The sequence below is a fragment of the Polistes fuscatus genome, unplaced genomic scaffold, assembly GCF_010416935.1.
Source record: "Polistes fuscatus isolate 324 unplaced genomic scaffold, CU_Pfus_HIC Scaffold2, whole genome shotgun sequence".
Taxonomy (NCBI): domain Eukaryota; kingdom Metazoa; phylum Arthropoda; class Insecta; order Hymenoptera; family Vespidae; genus Polistes; species Polistes fuscatus.
The window spans coordinates 1,574,443-1,596,553 of NW_025113096.1; the positions used below are offsets into that span (position 1 = coordinate 1,574,443).

A 22,111-nucleotide genomic window follows, 5' to 3' on the forward strand; every position below is an offset into this window, starting at 1 on the left:
GTAAATATAATATTAAAAAAAAAAAATATTTAATCCATCCATCAATCGACCGGAATATTTCAATTGCCAAGTTCCAATGTATTAGCTTATTCGTTCAAGGTGAAATGATGACGTAGCGTTACACGCTAGAAATGATATTACTAGACAAACGAGAATAAGAAAGATAGAGAATACAGAATTAAAGAGAGAAACGAGGCATCAGATTGTTGCAACGTCAGTCGATTTATTAGCTCTTGACCTTGTTAAATACTCCCAACAGAGAATTTTTTTCATTCTTTCTTTTTTTTTTCCTTTTTTATCGTCTCCTTTGGATATCAAACATTTATGTGCTTGCATATTACATGCAAGTGTTGTAATAAATATTAAATACCGAGAATAACAAGGTAACAACCTAATATGGTAATTTGTTGTTGCACGAATGGGAAAGATAATAGTCATATGTTAATAGTGATACGATAATAGTGTTAGAATAATTATTATTTTTTTTCTTTAACATTTGTTTTTGTCTTTATTTATTACGAAGAAAAATGACATAGTGAATTACAGTGTGTCTATTTGTGTGTGTGAGTGTATGTGTGTGTGTGTGTATGTAAGAGAGAAAGAAAAAGAGTTAGAGAATTAGTGTGTATGTGTGTGAAAAGGGGTGGGGTGGGGGGAGAAAGAGAGATAGGAATGATTACGTGTATGCGTGCGAGAGAAAGAAAGAGAAAAAATGAACATAATCGAAATGCGAGAAGTCTTTCCGTAATACCTGCACTTATCTCAGGCGCTACGTCAAAGCATCCTAATGCATTATTATGGCAGCGCTTGCTATCAAGCAAATAGTTTGCTATCGGCCTAGGTCTAGTGCGGTTACGATCAAAAATGGAGCAGAAATCTATGTCAGGTACGAGCGAATGAGATTCAATGATAACACGTGAGAACCTCTTGCAAATTATTTTGCAATAATAATTCATTTATCATTTTTTATTATTTTTTATTTTGTTTTTTTGTTTTTTTTTTAATTTTTTTTTTACGAAGAATAATTGTTATTACGATTAAAACGATTTGCATTATTTATTTGATTGCGTTTGTGTGCGTGCGTGTTTGTTTGTTTGTTTATTTTTATATTATATTAGGAATAAGTTGTATGTGTCGAGAATTGCGTGTTTCTTTTTTATTTGATTTGATTTGATTTTTCTTCTTTTTTTCTTTTTTGTCTTTTTACAGATACAGATACGAAAAAGTGGCAAACGTTGTTAAGGAAGTTTGAGAATGACAATGGGCTTGTCATTGAGGAGGCTAAAAATGAAGCTGGATCTAACAAGGGAGACAATTATACGTCGATTATGATCAGAACTCTGGTCTCTGGTAAATTCGGTGACGGTAGACGTTAGTATCGTTTTTATTTATTTCTTATTAATAATTATTATACATCGTTCATTTTTATTTTTATCATATCTTTTCAGTAAGATTGATTTTCTTTTCTCTTCTTTGTTGTATAGATTATAATAAAAAATTTATGACAAAGGTACTTCCGTATACACGCGCAGTATCACAAATGATCAATACGGAAGGATTATATGTAATCGAAGGATACATTTATGAAAAAATATTACCTGTTATCGGTGATTTTGGACCACGTTACGTTTTATTAGACAAGGCCGAAATTATTATGGAGGATTTATCCGAAAAAGGATATACCCTTTGCAAAAGACAAAATCATCTTGATTTGGAACACAGTTTGTTCACCATTCAGGTATTTATTCTTCTTCTTCTCCTTGATAGTTTTTATACCTTTTTATACAATTTTTTGTTAACATCGATAAATCTCTTACGTAAGTTTAAATCTGTATCACAACTATATATATAGATAAGTTAGTATTGTTTCGTAAAAGATAATATATAATACCGAGTATATTACGTATGAAGGATGCGTGCAATTGCAAACACCTGACAAGGTTAATAATCGCTTTGATAAGATATTTACATTTGTTTTTCTCACTTACGTTCCTATAAACGCGTCATCTGGAAAATTTCTATATAATAGTTATTTATGTGTTCTCTGACCTGAAAGAGTGTTGGTAGTTTGGGTGTACGAGACGTGAATATTTTTGGGCCTAGACGTTATTATTATTACATTCGGGATAAAAGCTTATGAAAAACGGCTGGTACGTTGGCAGTTATTTTTCGTTAGAAGATCAACCCTTTTTTTTTATTTGTTTTCTATGATTTGTTATCAATATTATTTAAAAAAAAAAATAGAAAAAATTTAATGAGAAATCTAATAATAATAAGATAGAACAAATTTGGCATCTTATGTAATTTCGTAGTTCATTTTGTAACAAATTATTGTGCATTCAAAAATTGCACATTCATTTATGATAAAGAAATAATTCTAATAGCGAGTTTGTTATTTGGTAATTCGATTACTTTTGCAATGTCATGGATAATATAATAATGTAATTATAAAATTAAAAGTAACAAAAAAATAAAGGAAAAAAAGTAATGAAACAGATGCGAATGTAAAAATGATTATATAATTTTCATAATACTCTTTTTTTTTTATATTCATTTCAGAATTTAGCCAAATGGCACGCAAAATCTTTGTCGATAAAATTGAAGGATCCGGAATATTTCGATAAATTGACAAGTCCCCTGAAGGAAATGATTTTTACGACCGATTCTGTCTCCGTGATTGGCCATACTATTGAGAGTAGTATGGATAGCGGTATCTATAACTTGGAATCGATAAAGGACCCATCGGAAGATATTCGAAAAGTCATAGAACATTTGAAATCATTGAAAAATCAATGCTACAATATTTTGTCAAAGTTGTTCAATTTACCGAAGGATAAATACTTTTGTATTTGTCATGGGGACCCATGGATAAATAATATTTTATATAAATACGATAAGAACGGCAAATTATCGGACTTGAAGTTCGTCGATTATCAAATTGTTAGACACTCATCGGTTGCCACGGATTTTCATTATTTCGTTTATACCAGTGTAAGATCGTGCTACATCGAGAATGATTATGATAAATTGGTGGAACACTATCATCGTCATTTTTCCCGATATCTCGAAGAATATGGCGTTAACGAGGAACATCGTCAAAATTTAAATATAGATTGGTTCAAATCGGAATTGAAAAGATTTAGTTTATACGGTTTGTTAACTGGATTCTGGTTAATTCACGTTATACTTGCAAATGAGAATAATATATTAGATATGGATAAATTAACTTTGGAAGACATGAAAAATATAGGAAGTTTTTATACCGAAATTGACGATAATAAAGTCAAAAGATACAAATGCGTAGCTTCGCATTTTTATAATACGTTTGTTAAATAGAGATTACATTTTTTATGAAATAATTAACTAAAGGGAAACATAGTATTGTATAACAAATAAATACCATTTGTTTTTTATGTTAAATAGAACTAATAGTGTTAGAATAATTTACATTTTGTAAATTTGCAAAATGGGACAACTGTGTATATACATATAAAAAAAAAAGATAAAAAAAGTATTGTTAAGACAAATTATTTTTGTAATCTTATAATATTATTTTAAAGATTAACAAAAATAATGTTAGTTAATGACCGGTATTATATTACATAATATAATATATATTAATATATATATAATATTATAGTAATATTATATATATTATATTATAGTAATTATATCAATGAGTTATTATTTAATTATTAAACATTTGAATGAGATAGATAATAAAACATTACGTATATAAAAAATTAATTATTATAATGTAATGCAATATATTGAAATAACAAAAGTGTTATAAAATTATTTGTAACCTTTCTATTAAAGTATTAATGCACAAATGTTAATGTTTCATTTTAAAATAATAATATTCATCTTTTATTTACCGGAATACGATGTTTTTTTGTTCCTCTAGTTATTCCTATTAAAAAATAAATTGTCCAAATTTAAGCATTAACAATTAATTATTTTAAAAATCATTCTATATAAATGCTCTTTCTTCAGTTAATTATTATCTTCCGATTTGTACTTTATCTTACCAATCAATACTGCTTTACGACAAATTCGATAAATAATGACATACGTTATCGCGATAAAAAGATCGATGTTTTGTTTGTACGAATTTTTGAATTAGGCACGTTTTATATGTTAAAAACTTTTCATAATAAACGATCAACGTTGAAATCTTATAAAAAATATCATTAATTTCAATGATATCGATATATCATGTTAAAAATATATCCAAATTACTTAACATATAATAAAATTTGAAAATTGTATAGAATAAAAATGAAATCAGTCGGTAATGTAGAACAGGATAAGTTTGACAGTCGGTAATGCAGGGAACTATTTTTTCTTCATATAATAATCGACGAAGGTAATCAAACGCTTGATGATGCATGCCACACCATGGATAATTTCGTATTATCAAAATCGATTTCGTTTTTAGATCGAGGGAATCTGCGAGATTATTTCTCGTGGTAGTTCGGCAGAGTCGTCGTCGCGTTGTTTCCTTGATTCTGAACACCCTCTAGAAATGTTCTCGCAGATGCGTCGTGGTGGTGCACTTCTGTTACGATTGGGTAAAACCCGTCAGTACAAAATGTCCTTCGAACGAGCGTGGTCGGTGGTTGTTACATGACAATGATCCTGATCCCGACGAAGATAGGATCGAAAATAAGGAACGGTGTTTTAGATAAGTTCTAAAAAAAAAAATTAAAAAAAAATTAAAAAAAGAATTTAAAGAACGCATCTTTTTAAAAAAAAAAGAGAGAGAATATTTTATTTTTTTTAAATATATATTTTATTAAACAACGATACGATAATATCGTGATTTTTTAAGTGTTACGAAAAGAATTTTTAGTTCAATTTATAAATCAAAATGAGAACATTATAATAGTTCGACGATTTCGCATTTAACTTTTTTGTTTTTTTTTAAATTATTTTATAATAACGTTTCTTTCTTTTTTTTTTACCGTAGAAGGAAGTGTGGAATTAAAGAAAAAAAATAATTAATAATCGCAAATTGAACACTTTCAACTTCGTTTTCTAATATTAAAGCTTCTAATCTTATTAATAATAACCGTAAATGAATAATAATAACAACAACAACAATAAAAATAAAAAATTATAATAAATGGAAATAATGTACGTCTATTTAAAATTAGTGTTTATCAATTTAATATTGGAGTGGACAATTTGTAAAAAAATAGTAAAATGTTCGTGAGAAAGGATCGAGAGGATCTAATGATCAAAGCAGTTAGAACGTTTGTATTATTATTATTATTATTATTAAATGGTGAATTTCAATCGGTTCATCGATCTTTCGGCGAGTCATGCGTTTGGATATTCGATTAGGTTTATTTTTCAATGACCATCGTCGATTAATTCATTTTCGGGTCCTTCGTAGTCGAACGTTTTATCGACGGGGTCGAAGAAAACAGACATCTAATTGAAAAGAAGAAAAGAAAAGAAGAAAAAAGAAGAAGAAGTAAAAGAAAAGGGAAAAGAAACAAGAAACAAAAAGAAAAAGAAGAAGAATAAGAAAACAGTTTACCGGAAGTAATTTTATTTGCGAGACCAATCCTCGATCAAGATTGTCTGTCACGTGATCTTTAAGAGGTTATGTGACTGCCAGGAAGAAAGAAAAGACAAGAAACTAGAAAATTAAATTTTATTTCGACTTCTTCTTCATCCTACTTCACCCTACTTCACCCTTCTTCTGTCTATTGTTATTTTTTATTTGTATTTTTTGGGAATCACGTCGTCGCTGACATTGGAAAGGTACGTGCGCACGTGAAAACAATCTCATTGGTAGATAATTGTGGGCCCAATTATGCGCAAATTTGATAGGTTCTTGAAAAAAGCAAATCCAACCCCCTTTTTAATTTGATTATTATATTTCATTTGTATACTTGTTAGAAATCTAATATAATTCGTGACACGATTATTGTTGAATTTTATTTAATGAAAAGAATAAATAATGTTATTTATTGTTCGTGAATAATACGTATTGAAAAATAATTACTTAATCATGAAAAAAATAAAAGAAGAAAGTTAGACATTGTCGGTTATAATAAATTAAGATTAGTGTCAATTTTTTACGACATTTTGCAAGTTCGTCTTTTTTAGTACTACCATAAAAGAAATTTTGTAAAAAAGAATGAAAGGATTATTAATTAGAATATCTATGACCGTTTTATTATCGTTTCTTTCCATTACTTCTTGTTCACAATCGAATTACAAAAAGTTTGAAAGTATTAACCATAAAAAAATATACTTTTCGTCGAGTATTTCTTTTCAATATAACTAATCAAAACAAGTATTGAATAGTCGAAAGTGCACGCAAAAAGATTAAAAAAAAAAAAATATACAAAAAAAAAGAAAGAAAAAAAGTCAAACCAAAATGCGGATCAATTTTAAAAGGTAACATGTATACAAATAAATGTGTATATCGGAGATAAAAATGTATTATTTTGTGATAAATCTTTTTTGTCCACGTTATAAATTTTCGATGCCGGAATAGAGAGGACACCTTTAGCCATTAATTCATTTATGCGAATTACTCGGGTTTTCCCCTTGTAATATGATCGATAGGACTTCTAAATCATTATACGTTCCATTGTTCTACTATCAAAACTTTTGCTATACGATGACACATTCCTATCATTTATTTAAATAATCGGTAAATTTTTTCTAATGATTTTCGTTGTTTTTTAACTTGTTTGTTTTGTTTTTTTTTTCTTTTTTCCGTTCAAATGAACATCGAACAAAAATTTGTCGAACACATTCGAATAAGTATCGATAATTTTTTCGTTCTCTTGTTATATGTATATGTGTTATCCTTCGGGACGATTAGTTTAAACCGTGTTTGAATATTAATTATTCAAAATATGTACTTCTTCTTTATCTTTCTTCGAAACATTTAAAATAGCCGTAAAAAATATTTCAAAACGAAACAAGATAAAAATGATGCATTTGGAATACAAAACAGATGGAATTATGTAAATTAGTATGCGTGTAACGAATAAAAATTGTAACAAATTATTCGATTTGATTCAATTTTCGTCAGAATTGACGTAAAGTAAAGCTATGAAAAAAAAATGTACAATAATTTTTCACATAAAGAAGATTAAATATTAAAATAAAATAATAATAATATTAATATAATAATAATATAATATTATCTATATATTTATAAGAAAACTTGGTAGAATTTTGAGTAACGTTAAAGTAAAATCGATCGATAATAATAGGATGAATAAAAGTTACGTGGACATTTTTTTTTCCTCTCGGTAATATTATTATACACAGCATGTAAAAAGCATCGAACGAATGACGATAATGACGAAGATTCGTTTTTTTAGTTTTATCAATGGAACAAAATGAGATTTCAGCTCGGTACGATTATTATACCGGAAAACGAAGGTCGATTTATTTTACTTCCGTTTATGTCTCTCTACGCATCGATCATTTTATAATCGCGATAAAATAATGTGCGATACTTTTTCTTTCTTATCATTTTTTTTTTTATTTTTTCTAACGTTAACAACGTTAAGATTATTTGTTTCTTCAATTTTCGAATTCACGTGAAAACTATAGAAAAATTATAATTTGTTGTATTCGATATTTTGAATATACGTACGTATTTTTAAATTGTAAAAGTGAAACGAATTTTCCCTTTCTTGTTTCTTTTTTTTTCTTTTTCTCATATCTTTTGTTCGAACAAAAATACGTCCATTTGTTGTTCAATCATCTCGCGCAAATATATATATATATATTTTTGTTTAAACAAATATTTTCAGTATATAAATGAATTCTATCATCCAGTACTCGTACATTTTAACGATGAAAAATATTTATTTGAATAATATATACGAAATATGTAAAAAGTATTATCGATTATTTATATTTTTCTTTGAACTTTCACGTATTCGATACAAATTTTAGATTCGTCGATTGTATACGTTTGCCATTACTGATTACTGCTATTTTCAATTTACCGTGAAATTTGTCGATGTTTTAACGTTAAGGTTAAAAAGATGACATTTCTTTTTTTTTTTTTTTTAACTTAACGTGAATATTATAATTAATTCTTCTTCGGTTGCACGTGTCTCTTTTGTCTCTTTTACACTTTCATAGATGTACGTGTATTTATGCGTTGAAGATATTATTACGATTAAAAAAAAAAGAGTAAAAAAAAAGGAAAGAAAAATGACTGACTCCGTTCATATTTGCACATTCTCATTTTGATATAAGATCGATACGCTCGTTATATTATATGAGATATTTATTTTTTTCCCCGTTACAACACACTGATCAATCTCGTTACGTTCTTTATTATTCTAACGTGTTATTTATTGTTCGCAAGATAACATAATGGGGGAATCGTATGAGAATAAAAAATACATCGTGAAGAAAAATAATAAAAAAACACACACACGCACAAAAAAGAAACAAAATGAAAAAAAAAAGAGTCAACAAATTACATCGTAAACTAATTCAATTCTTGTTTCGGGTTGCATTAATTTATCATATTTTTTTTTGATCATATATCATATTAACTGTCAATCGATTTTTTTTTTATGTGCATATTTTTTATTTGTTGTTTATTATTAATATGTGGTAAGTGAATACATCGACGAATTAAAAAGAAAATAAAAACGAGAAATTTGAAAGCATTTTTTTTTAACAAGAAAAACACATAGATAACCCATTAACATATTTAGTTTTTTATGATCAATTTTAATAGGCGAAGGATCATTCAAAGGTAATCATTCAATGTGTTTAAAGTTTATAGGTATGTGTGTATAGTCAAATGAAAGTGAAGAATGGTTGACAATTTTAGTTAATTTAATCCAATGATTGGGGAGGGGGGAGGGACTCGCGTAAAATCAAACGAGCTCAATCAATTTCCTGCAATTTTCCTATTCATATTCCATTGTTATTCGTTCGAGATTCATTTGTTCGATTGCCCGCGATCACGGTTTTAAAATTGTCCCTCGAAATTATTACACTATTACTGTTATAATCTAATTTACAAATTTGTTCAATAACGTTGAATTATATTTGTATAATTTGTAATACTTAACGTTTAGATTGAATAAGTTTATCATTAGAAAGATTTTAATTAATCAATTTTATGTATAATTATGTGTTTCATTAATTTAAATTCGATCAAATAAATTTGTAAAAATATCAATAACGTAAGAAACGTTTAGAATCAAATTTCGTAATTAATCGGAATAATTCTAAAAAAAAAAAAAAAAAAAATAAAAAGAAGAATAAATTGTATTAATTCTATAAAAAATTCTACAAATTCTGTAAAATTAATTCTATAAATTAAATAATAAAATAAAAAGTAAATTCTAAATCGAATTAATTGAATTACGATTTGTGCGAAATTGAATTATTATTTCATATGTGTGATCGAACCCCCTCACAAAATTAATTTCGAACATGATATTGCTATCAAAAATGTATTTCCATTATTAACGATAATCAATGACATATATTTATTTCGTTCGGAAATATCGTTGTTGTAACTTTCAATCTATCGTTTCAATCATTTTCTCACGATGAAAGAAAAATTCCCTTGATAAAAAAGAAGTACGAAGATAAAGAAGTTTCGATGGCAGCCCTTCTAACCCCCCCCCGCCCTCGCCTTCGCCCTCGCCCCCATCAACTCTTTCTTTCCACTGTAAAAATACACTCTTCTTCTTTTGAGATGCGAGAACACTTCTTCATGAATATTTTTAATGAAGCTTCTCCTTTTGACGTAATTTCAAATTCTAAGGAACTTTGGCGACACAAGAAGACTAAATCAATATTAAATCATCTTACGATATTTATAATTTCTAATTCTGGAAGGGAGAGGATAAACGTTATTTATACAGTACGAAAATAAATAATATTATATGCAAATATATATAAATCAAATAAACGTAATATATGTTTCCAAACGTTGGTTTCTTTTTATATTACGTTTTTGCATTTAAAATTACAAAAAAAAAAACAAAAGTTCAAGTACGACAGTAATTATTAGAAACAATCTGATTAATCAGATAATTTGAATGAAAAATATATATTCCATCCAATTGTAAATGCAAGATATCACTGTTATCGTATTAAAAGATCTCAATATGAAATAATAATCCTTTAACAAGGGAATTAAACGAAATTATGTATTTTTTTTTCAGATAATCTATCCAGGGGGCCATCGTGAGATAAAAAAAAAAAGAAATGAAAAATATTAGAAAACGATGAAAATCACACGTGTCGCGCAACAATTCGCGAGAAACCTAATGAAAATCGTATAATTCGCATAAATACAAACACACACACACACACAACGTTGATTCTTTGACCAAAGGTGAAAAAAAACAAAAATTAAAAACTAAAAACTAAAAACTAAAATATATTTCTAATCAAGATGGAAACCATATGGGATATCGTAATAGAAAATTCAACGGAACAATCGAATTCTAGCGGGATATGCAACGGCACATTAAGAAACGATGATCCAGCTTGCGATAAATATGAAAATGATATTGGTTACGATCGTGATCTCATTGAAAAAATAGTCAGCGTAATCGTGCCGGTTTTTTTTGGCATGATAGGTATACTCGGATTGATTGGAAACACATTGGTAGTCATAGTCGTGGCCGCTAATCCAGGAATGAGATCAACCACGAATATATTGATCATCAATCTAGCAGTGGCCGATTTATTTTTCGTCATATTTTGTATACCATTCACGGCTACAGATTTTGTTCTACCTTATTGGCCCTTTGGTAATGTTTGGTGTAAAATTGTCCAATATGTTATCATCGTAACAGCTTATGCTAGCGTTTACACGTTAGTCCTCATGAGTCTTGACAGGTAAGACATTTTTTTTCTTCTTTTTTAATTAATAAATTATTATTTTTCTAATACGATTAAATTATACAGAGATTCGTTTATTAACGATACACATTGTATATATTTTTATATTATATCTTTCATTTACTTTATAATTATATTTTTTTTGTTGAATAAAATGATACTCTTATGAAATATATTATTATTATTATTATTATTATTATAATATGATAAAATATGAATTAGTAATTAGTAAATGTCAAACGAAGTTAACGTGTCTCTCGATAAAATATTAATCAAATTTTTATATACAGAATTACATTCAATAATTTTGTTTCTTTTATCGAATAATGCAACGTGTTTTTTTTTCGACAGGAGTGCATAGGGTGTGTTGCGATTGGAAAAGATATTTCAATTAATTACATTTTGTATTCGTTGTATTTGTGTTGTAGAGATCGGCCTCAATTTCCTTCTTTATTTCTTTCTTCCGACACTATGGTGAATCATTTTCTCATGCAAAGTATGTAAATACATACACATGTATATATATATATATATGTAAAATGCTTACGTAAACGTACATGGTGGACTACTTGACAGACGAGTGAGCATAAATTTCGCAAAATCGTGGTCTTACATTCCGTTTGCCAAGATACACACACACACAAACATATATATGACTTTTCTTTTAGTTTTACGTATTCCTAACCACACACTGCGGACAGGATGATACTTTTGCCGCGATAAAATGAATGTCGTCATTTGATGGACCCACCGACCAACCTTTTTTCGTTTTAAAATTCATTCCACTTTTGTATTTCCTATTTTCCGAGAAATGAAGGGAAAAAAGTGTGAGATAGATAAATCAATGAGATAGGGAAGACGTCTTATTTGCTTTCTGTTTTCTTTCTGCACCACCACCCCACCCACCCCAAACCCCCTTTTTTTTCTTTCTTTAAGTTTGATTGGTTGGAATATTTTTGACTTTGAACGATTAAATTCGGTTCGTTTCGTTGCGTTGAGTTGAGTTGAGTTGCATTGCTAATGTAACATTTCGATTTTTTTAAAGCTGATATATTGGTATTAAAAAATGTACAATTTACATGTTTTAAATGTTTTAGAAACACGTTTCTTACGATCGTCATATTAAATATATTATCGATTTTACATGTTTAATAATTATATCTATTTTATATTATTATTATTATTATTATTATTATATTAATTATGATAAGATATTGCTTTAATTAAATGTAATTCTTTTTATAAATGAATATATCTCGACATGTTTATATACTTTTCATAATTAATTAAATAAAATATTTTATACAAATAGATTAAATAATATACGAATAATTCGTTAATGTTTCCTCTCGTAAGAAAGGAAATTATTTCAAAACGAAAAAAAAAAGAAATAAATTATTTTATTATACGTTTTTCGTTGTATTAAAAATATAACATATCCTGTGTGTGTGTTTCGGTTGCATTCAAAAAATAATGTGTAATTTTACCGGACAGATACGTCAGTGCATTCGCAGATAAAGTATAATGTCACGATAAGTTAAAACGTATTATGCGATATGATATTTTTGTATTTTTTTTATTTAAAAACAAAAAAAAATCAGTGAATAATAACCCCTATAAAAGTTTCCAGAATTTAATCTCGTATGATTTGTTTAAATCATACTCGACATTATATTCCGATATTTGTTCCTTTTCGTAACGCGATACTGTACAAACAAATACACGAAGGATATTCTGTAACAAAAAAGAAAAAAAAAAAAAATAAAAACCGTTGAAACATAAGAAACCTTTTTCGTTAGATAATTACGTGTTTTTTACCGTTAACATATGTTTACGTTAAAAAAAAAAAACAAAAAATTTGAGAAAACATTATAAAGACAAATATGAACGACATTTTTCCAAGTATATATTATTAAAGAAAATTTTTCTGAGTATATATTTTTAAAAAAGAGAGAGAAAGAGAGAGAAAAAAATAAATTCGAAGAGAGAAGAGAATGATTTGTCCTGTGCATCGACTGACATTCTCTCGCAGGTCACATTATCGTCCTTTCGCGTATTCCCGTGAAAAAATATCAAGTTAAAGAGAGAGAAAAAAAAAAGGATATATGTATTCCCTCGTTGGAGAAATAAAAGAAAGAAAGAGAGAGAGAAAGAAGAAAAAGAAAAAAGATAGATAGAAAAGAAAGGTGTGAAAAACGTGTACAGTTGCGTTCTACTTCTTCGTTTCATGCAAGAAAATATAGCTCGGAAACATCTTTGTGTCCCCCTATGACGTTCTCGTTAACAAATCTTTTTCCCACTCGTACTATTTTTCTATTTTACCTGTTTTTTTTTTATTATTCTTTCTCCCTTTCTCTAATGTAAGCTTTAAATATACTATGCAAATGATATTTACGTCATAAAGTGTTTATGGACTATTGGGAAAAACATAAATGGATATAAACTTACACATATATTTATATATATGTGTGTGTGTGTGTGTGTAATATATGTGTATGAATTGCGTGTATGTATGTACCATTACGTATTACGTAAGTGTTTTTCTATGCCTGATTAAAACGACAAATTTACGACTTTCATTCGCAATATCTCGATATGAAAATTGAAAAATCATTTTGATGGGATACGTGTCTACAAATTTTTCCAATCGATTTCTGTATCGTGATACAACACACTTATATTACCATATCGCGTTTTTCTTTTTTCCTTTTTTTTAAAGCTAGCGAAACGATCAATCAATTTTTTAATCAGCGAAAGCATTAAAGCAACGAAAATGAAAATGGGTAGGTTTCGTGCCAACGAGGATTATTTTTTGATCCTATACAGTTTTGCATACGTATATAGTAGTACATAAATGCGTGTGTATATACATATATATATGTATATATATATGTGTGTATGTGTGTGTGTTTCAATTAAATTTAATTTCTATAGTAATTCCAGCTATTGACAATAACAATAACAATAATAATAATAATAATAATAATAATAATAATAATAAACTGGTCAATTGACCGTTCACGATAGAAATAAAATATGAACGAAATGTTCATAAATTTAGTATTAATGTTAAAAATATTTCTAATGAAAGAAACAAAATTTCACTTTTCGTTACTATTATATATATATATAATTATAATATATATGCAATTATAATATAACTAATTATATATACATATATAGTATACAATTTGGTTAAATATATTATTATTAATAAAAACATTAAATAAATATTTATTTATCTCTTACAATTAATATTCTCTCTCTCTCTCTTTTTCTTCATTTGTTTTCTGTTCTCAGGTATTTGGCAGTAGTTCACCCGATAACATCTATGTCCTGGAGAACAGAGAATAATGCAATTTTAGCGATTGGAATCGCATGGGCGGTTATATTTGCGCTATCCACGCCAGCTCTTGTTATTCACGGCGAGGTAAGTCAACCACAATTCATTTAACAGAAAACGAGCTGATGGATATTATTCAAACGTAATATATATGTTCAATATATATTGAAAATATTCTATTTGTCTCTCTCTCTCTCTCTCTCTCTCTCTTTTGCTTTTACTTTTACTTTGAAATTCTATATTGCTACTTTTATTCATTTTATTTTGTTCATATTAATTTTATACAGCTTTTATGTTAATTCCTTTTTATTTCTTTTTTTTGTTTTTGTTTTATTACGTTCATATTAAAGGTATTATTTTTTATTGAAGTAAAAATCGATGGATTTTTATCGAATACTCATTTTTTTTTCCTGGTTGGGGAAAATTTTTAATCCAACGATTTGTTGACCGGATACAACACTACGGTTAAAAATCGATTTATCGTATTTACGGAAAAAAGAAATAAAGAAATAAATAAATAATTTGATTCTTTTTTTACTGTTTACCCCTATGTCAGTTGTGTATATATATATATATTTGAGTTATACGACTGGTAGATCGGTGATTTTGTGAGATCGAAGATAAATAAACAAACATTTGAGAAAAATGTTAGACACGTTTTCTATGACAATTGATTAAACATGATATACGATGATATATTATCGGACAGAAAGCAAACTAAATATTTTTACACATTACATTGATAGATATTGTTCTTATTGTATTAGTATTTACATTCCTTATTGATTATTTTATAAGTGTTGTTTTTTTTTTCTTAACATACAAATAAACCTAAATATTTTATTTGGTATGTGTTGACATTTCACCATGTAAATTTTGACATACTCCAATTTCGGTCTTTCAAGTTAACATATATATAATTAATAATTTATTAATGAATATTTATATGTAAATATATTCGATGAAACAATCGATTAAAATTCGCTTGCAAAACATAATGGGGGAGTATTGAACATTTGTTTGCTGTTGTTTTTTTTTTCTATTACATACAAATAAACCTAAATATTTTATTTGGTATGTGTTGACATTTTACCATGTAAATTTTGACATACTCCAATTTCGGTCTTTCAAGTTAACATATGTATATATAATTAATAATTTATTAATGAATATTTATATGTAAATATATTCGATGAAACAATCGATTAAAATTCGCTTGCTAAACACAATGGATGGGGGGGGAGTATTGAACATTTGTTTGCTGTTGTTGTTTTTTTTTTTAATTTATAGCCCTTTTACCTTAAAAAAAGTTGCTCCCTTATGTATGTAGATTCACTTTGTGTTTCAGGATACGGAAGACTGGTCGTCGGAAAATCTGACGGCCTGTCGGATCCTACCGCAATACGATTGGTCATTTTTCCAATTATCCTTCTTCTTAACGAGTTACTTGCTGCCATTGACGCTGATATGCGTCTTTTACGTTTGCATGCTTGTCAGATTATGGCGTGGTGCACGTGTTAGTGCCGAAAGTCGACGAGGTAGAAGACGAGTAACGCGATTGGTCCTCGTAGTTGTTGGAGTTTTTGCTATATGTTGGTGTCCTATTCAGGTAAATTAAATTCCTTCACATTTTTTCCTCAAATTTAAATAAATCATTATAATATTATACTATATATTAATTATATTTAATTAATATATTATATTATAATTAATATATAATTTATTATATTTATTATAATATATTTTTAATAATAATTTATTATAACAATAAATATATAAATTAAATATTATATTATAATTAAAAAAAAAAAAAAAAAATATTTGACACGTTACATCGTAGATCGAATTAAATAGGAAAATATCGATTAATAATTATTCATGTAATTAATTATTATTTTAATAATAAATTTAATGAATGAGTAAATTTAGAAGTAAAAGGAAAAAATCTAATGCGCAAGTGTAGTAGGATACATTGATTTTATTTCTTCTTAAATATCATTGGATTACTCGAATTAATTATACGATTAATTGTTTATCGATCTGTGCGTGTGTATAAAAAAAATAAATAAAATGCACGAATAAAGAATAAAATATAATATTAACGAAAAATATGATTGTTAATATGTTTACAGGTGATATTGGTTACGAAATCTTTTGATGCGTATCCATTGAGGTCGGTGACGATTATAATCCAAATAGTGAGTCACATTTTGGCTTATACCAATAGCTGCGTCAACCCCATCCTTTACGCTTTTTTGAGCGACAATTTCCGGAAAGCCTTTCGGAAGATAATCTATTGCAGATCACGACAAGATCAACAAAGATCCGGTCCACCTACGAAAACTACCAGAGCTGCGAGCACCGGTGACATCCTTTGAGTAAGTAAGTCACCAAATTCATTTATCAAATAAATTGGTAAACATATATCGAGAAAATAAATTGAGAAAATTCAAAGGTCAGTTTAATTGGTTTCCTAAATTAATTTATAATAATAATAATATAATTATTTACGATATAATTATAATTAAATTATAAAACTAATTATAATCAAAATGAATTTCTCTAATATAAAATTCTTCTTTTGAATATTAATAAACAACCATTATTCATGAAATGTAACAATTAATCGTCCTTATTAAAAAAATACTCGATAAAATTTTTCATTAAACATACTCGCAATTCGCGAGAATATTTTTCATATTAAAAATAAAAGAAAAACAACAAATGCAATAAGTTTCCTTTCCTTTTTATTTTTTTTTCTTCGCCACTGATAAATATATTTTTCGTCTTTGGCTAGAACACTGTACTCTTCTTGGCGACTTATTTTTTCTCTTTCTTTTTTTTTTTTTTATATCTTTTTCGTATTCGCAGTAGGCGTAGTCGAGTACTCGACTTTCAAGTTCGAAATGTGAGCCTATCCAAAGAAGGGCGTGTAAGTGCGAGAGAGATGGAACATTTTTAAAGAGGGTAGACCAGGGTGAAGGGGATAAGGGGGTGGAGAGGGGGTACTACTAGTTAAAAAAAGAAAAAAAATGTCTAGGTTGCACTGGCCTGTTCTAAATTACGCTTCTCGTTTCACCGCTAGTGCAATTTCCTGCATTTTTCGTGCTATCGAGCCAACTAGGGGGGAGGGGAGAGGGAGAGACCCCACCCCACCCATCCCTCCCCAACTCCCAAACCCCCAACCCCATCAGTCAGTTGGTAGATTTTTTCCTTGCGATTAAAGAATGAGTTTGATAATGGTGAATGAGAAAGCTTGCAAGCACCGTCACGAATGCAATCTCTTAAACTTTTTACCCCGTTCTATCATCGATTTTCATTCGAATCTTCTTGACGCGATAAGAAGGAAATGAAATATTGGTTTTCATTTTATAGTAGGGGTTGATGGGGGACGGGTGGGAGGAAAAAACTATTTCCTCGAAAAACACATACGGTTGTTTTAAACGATCTCAACAAGCGAACGTACGAGATAATCCTTTTTCTTTTTTTTTCGGATTATTTCTTTTCCCCCTTTTTCTCTTCTCATTCGTTTAAAATACATTTTTGCGCGCAACGATAAATACTATTTCGTTCGAATACTTTATACTCTCCGATAGAATTCGATGAAATTTATTTTAATGATCGAATCGTCGAAGGATTTTTCGTGAATAAATTTTCGTAGCGATTTGGTTAAATTATCTAAAAAGTACGAATGGAAAATTTCGTTTTATTAATTATATCGAACGTTTGGTATTTTTTAATATGGTAATCATATACGTATTTGTATCGATTTCGTACGTAAATATTTAATAGTAGTAATAGTAGTAGTAGTAGTAGTAGTAGTAGTAGTAATAGTCAAATAATGGAAGAAAATTCTATTTCTCGCTGACGTTTTCCACTTATGACAAGAATACGAAGAATAAGAAATATAAGAAGAAGAACTTATTCAGGCGTGCATATCGTCTGTTCGAGAAAAATAGTCAATGGGATGAGAGAAAGAGAAATCCGCATGAGACAGTTTCGTTTAAAGATTATCGATTTTCTTGTCACGCATGAAGGAACGATAATAATACAAGTTACTTACTTACGTATACTTTTATGTATATTATGTACTTATGTATTATACTCTATCAATTCTTCTTATTTTCAATTTGGGAAACTGTATGATCTACCTAAAAACGTCAAGTTAAAGTTAAAATTGCCTAGATATTCTAATATTTCAAAAATGATGAAGAATTAATATGTGCATATAACATATTTTCAATTAATTTCATCCCTTAACACGTACGACGAATTAGATCATTCGTAACTCTTGATTCATAAAAATAAATTAATTATTTTTTCTACAATAGTTCTCACTTCTTAAACTTTTATCACAAATTTTTGTCTTTTATAAATTACATATAATTGTAATAAAATGCATATATATATTAAATAAAACAAACGTTCTTTAAACTAAAGAAAAAAATCCCCCCACACACACACATATACTTATTCTTACACATATTTTGATAAGTTCATCTAAAATTAATACGAAAATGAGTTTAAATAAAAATTAGATAAAAAGATAACATATATACGTTAACATATATATAAGATAAATATAAAAATTCATAAAAAATACACATACACACATTCTTACATATATTTTGATAAGTTCATCTAAAATTAATACAAAAATGAGTTTAAACAAAAATTAGATGAAAAGATAACATATATATCGTTAACAGATATATAAGATAAATATAAAAATTCATAAAAAACACACGTACATACATTCTTACATATATTTTGATAAGTTCATCTAAAATTAAACAAAATGAGTTTAAAACAAAAATTAGATGAAAAGATAACATATATATCGTTAACATATATAAGTTAAATATAAAAATTCATAAAAAACGCACATACACACATTCTTACATATTTTTAGATAAGTTCATCTAAAATTAATACAAAAGTGAGTTTAAAACAAAAATTAGATGAAAACATAACATATATCTTTAATATATACAAGATAAATAAAAATTCATAAAAATCACACATACACACATTCTTACATATTTTTAGATAAGTTCATCTAAAATTAATACAAAAATGAGTTTAAACAAAAATTAGATGAAAAGATAGCATATATACGTTAACATATATATAAGATAAATATAAAACTTCATAAAAAACACACATACATACATTCTTACATATTTTTAGATAAGTTCATCTAAAATTAATACAAAAATGAGTTTAAACAAAAATTAGGTAAAAAGATAACATATATATCGTTAACATATATATAAAATAAATATAAAAATTCATAAAAAACATAATGAAGAGGAAAAAAGTAAAATCAAAACGTTGTATTAGAGTATCCAAAGATATAATAATAATAATAATAAGAATAATAATAATAATAATAATAATAATAATAATAATAATATTTGAACGAACTCGACTGTAAGCTAGGAGAGCGATGTACCGAAGTTTCGAATTTCTCTGACGTAATATTGAACACGACTGACTGAAAGAAGAAGAAGAAGAAGAAGAAGAAGAAGAAGAAGAGAGTAGTATATATATATATTAAACGAAGAAGAAAAACTTTCAGTGATTTACGAGAAGCGGAAGGGCAGAAACTGGAAAACAAGGGCCAAGCAAGCTCCTGTCGTAAAGCTTTTCTTTCAAACGGAAAAAGAAAGGGGGAGGGAGGGAGGGAGGGAGGGTGAGTTGTAGCTTGTGCTGAAAGATATGCAAAGGGAATAAATGCCGGAGACAAATGGACACTAGGGCTCCAAAAAGGGCGACTATCGTAAACGACTACGTGGTTTATGTAAGTTTGTGTGTGTGTGTGTGTGTGTGTGTTTTACGTTCCACCAAGACGCGTGTTTTACATTCTTCTTTGTACGTAAAGTTAATCTATCTGTAAATTTGCAACCTAAGAAAACTAAATATATATATTCCCCCCCCCTCCCTCACCCCATGGAAAAACGTAATTTTATTCTAACCTCGGTAAACAAAAAACCTAACGACCATTTATTTTTTTTATTTTTTTTTTCGTAGGATCGAACAAATTGCTCGCAACGATGTTAGATTCGTTTTTTTTTAATTTTTGGTCATATGTTAGTTGTTAATGTCTTATTTTTTTTTTTCTTATAAAGAATTCTATCTAATTATTTGACAAAACTTGTTTTTTTTCATGAATAATTATTTACGTTATATTACGTTTATTATTATTTTTAAGGAAAAATATTGGACATAATTTATAACGTGATATATTATTATGAATTATTTTAAATATCTATATTAACATATATATATCATTGTTATACTATTTTTGTTTATTTATTTTATTATTTATTATATTATTATTATTTTTATTATTATATTTTTTTATTATATTATTTATATATATATATATTTTTTTTATTATATTTATTATATTTTATTTTATTATATTATTTATTATTCTTATTATATTTTATTATATTTATTTTATTATATTTATTATATTAGCATTCCGTATTCTTACGTTAAATGAATTTTGCTTCGTTTACTTTTATTCTTTAACGTTTGAAATATATTGACTTCCTACCTTCCTCACCCTCCTACCCCATGATTATTATAAAAGTTCTGATATTATTTCTGTCATCGGCGGGGGGGGAAACTCTTGTCACAAATATTACATGACGTCTGTTAAATAGATATTTTTAGTAAAAAAGTAGAAGAAGAAGAAGAAGAAGAAGATAAAGTCTCGCAAAAGGATTTCTAAGAAATTTACATTAACGCAGTTCAGTGAATTCGTTCTTGTGCAGTAACTCAGAAAGAATCTATCATGATCTACATATCTTCGAATTCATCGAATACAACCAAGTCACGTTCATAGTACTACTTCAATGTTTTCTTACATTGATAAGAATCGAAGAAAATACACGAGTCGATATATTTTATAAAATCAAACTCAACATTTGAATTTTTATCGAATGCTTATGATTTTTCTCTATTTCACGAAAATCAAATTTTGTTCGGGAAAATATTCTTCAATTGTAAAAATGTAATCAACAATTTCGTTCGTAAAACGAAGGATTTAGATACTGAAATGAAACAAACAAAAATATTGTTATGTTTTATACAAATAGCAAAATAATAATCTGAAAAGAAACTCGGTCAAACAACAAAAGGGACATTGTCTCGTTATTTCGACTAGAGAAAAAAAAAAATAAAACTGTAATAGCAATGGTACGGAGGGAGGGGGTGGTGGTGGTGGTGTTGCACATTATTCAACACCTTGGTACAAGAGAAATTATTTCTTTTACTTTTATATATATTTTTCTTTTTTTCTTTCCACTTGTTCAACGAGAACGTTATATTTTTTTCAACTATATATACATATTCTTCCCTTTTTATTTTCTTTTTTTTTCTCTGCTTCATTTTTACCTATCCAATCTTTTTTTTCATACTTTTCTCTAACAATAACACAGGTACAAATTTTTATCGTACAAGTTTAAACGATAATCCAACGAGTTTTATTTTTAAAGTAAATCACACAACACACATACACACACACACACATTTTTATTTTCTGACACAAGTTTAAGAAAAAGAAAGAAGGGGGTGGGGGGTAGAAGAGGTGGAAGGAGGTGGAAGAAGAAAGAAATCCAATCATTCTTACAGGTTTGTGTACATGTACTTTTAAGTCAGAAGACGAAAAAGAATCGAAAATAAAAGAAAAGAAAAAAAATAGTAGTTGCTTCTATCCTAAAAAGAAAATAAGAAAAAAGGACATTGTTCGAAGATATATTTCTACTTTTAGATAGAAATTCTCTCTATCTTTTTTATTTCTTTGTTATTTTGATCTTTTTTTCTTTTTTAAGAGTTTGCTTGTCCTCTCAATTGTCGCAAAACACGGGCCAACGATTTGTA

General features: G+C 27.6%; 2 protein-coding genes and 1 long non-coding RNA gene across 9 annotated transcripts in view; all 3 read left to right on the forward strand.

Annotated features, from left to right (window-relative positions):
- Positions 1–218: 218 nt before the first annotated feature.
- LOC122517191 lies at positions 219–3,378 on the forward strand. 3 transcript variants are annotated; one of them, XM_043635618.1, is made up of 4 exons: positions 219–383; positions 1,210–1,371; positions 1,485–1,738; positions 2,560–3,378. In XM_043635618.1, exons 2-4 carry the CDS (start codon positions 1,329–1,331, stop codon positions 3,334–3,336), a joined length of 1,074 nt encoding a protein of 357 aa, XP_043491553.1. In that variant the 5' UTR covers positions 219–383; positions 1,210–1,328; the 3' UTR covers positions 3,337–3,378. The 3 variants fall into 3 exon arrangements, with proteins under 3 accessions (XP_043491553.1, XP_043491552.1, XP_043491551.1); XM_043635617.1 differs by lacking the exon at positions 219–383 and adding an exon at positions 693–916; XM_043635616.1 differs by lacking the exon at positions 219–383 and adding an exon at positions 696–886.
- Positions 3,379–5,135: 1,757 nt separating this feature from the next.
- Positions 5,136–22,111, forward strand: part of LOC122517052 (allatostatin-A receptor-like) — a 35,507-nt gene continuing 18,531 nt past the window's right edge. Inside the window, exons 1-5 of one of the 5 annotated variants that reach the window (XM_043635373.1) lie at positions 5,136–5,775; positions 10,191–10,872; positions 14,176–14,305; positions 15,549–15,827; positions 16,351–16,596. In XM_043635373.1, the coding sequence (XP_043491308.1) occupies positions 10,424–10,872; positions 14,176–14,305; positions 15,549–15,827; positions 16,351–16,596 (1,104 nt within the window). In that variant the 5' untranslated portion in view covers positions 5,136–5,775; positions 10,191–10,423. Of the gene's footprint in view, positions 5,776–9,679; positions 9,887–10,190; positions 10,873–14,175; positions 14,306–15,548; positions 15,828–16,350; positions 16,600–22,111 lie in introns of those variants that run through there. The other 4 variants (XM_043635378.1, XM_043635376.1, XM_043635375.1 and 1 more) reach the window with 4 other exon arrangements.
- Positions 11,095–11,683, forward strand: LOC122517054. The gene is made up of 2 exons (XR_006303722.1): positions 11,095–11,455; positions 11,544–11,683. It is a non-coding gene; the product is annotated as an uncharacterized LOC122517054 (long non-coding RNA).

Bases quoted from the DNA above. Each gene is read 5' to 3' on its own strand.
- LOC122517191 (XM_043635616.1), top strand. From the start codon at position 865: ATGGAGCAGAAATCTATGTCAG. The intron at 887-1,209 runs GTACGAGCGAAT...GTCTTTTTACAG, and splicing joins GGAGCAGAAATCTATGTCAG to ATACAGATACGAAAAAGTGG. The intron at 1,739-2,559 runs GTATTTATTCTT...TATTCATTTCAG, and splicing joins ACAGTTTGTTCACCATTCAG to AATTTAGCCAAATGGCACGC.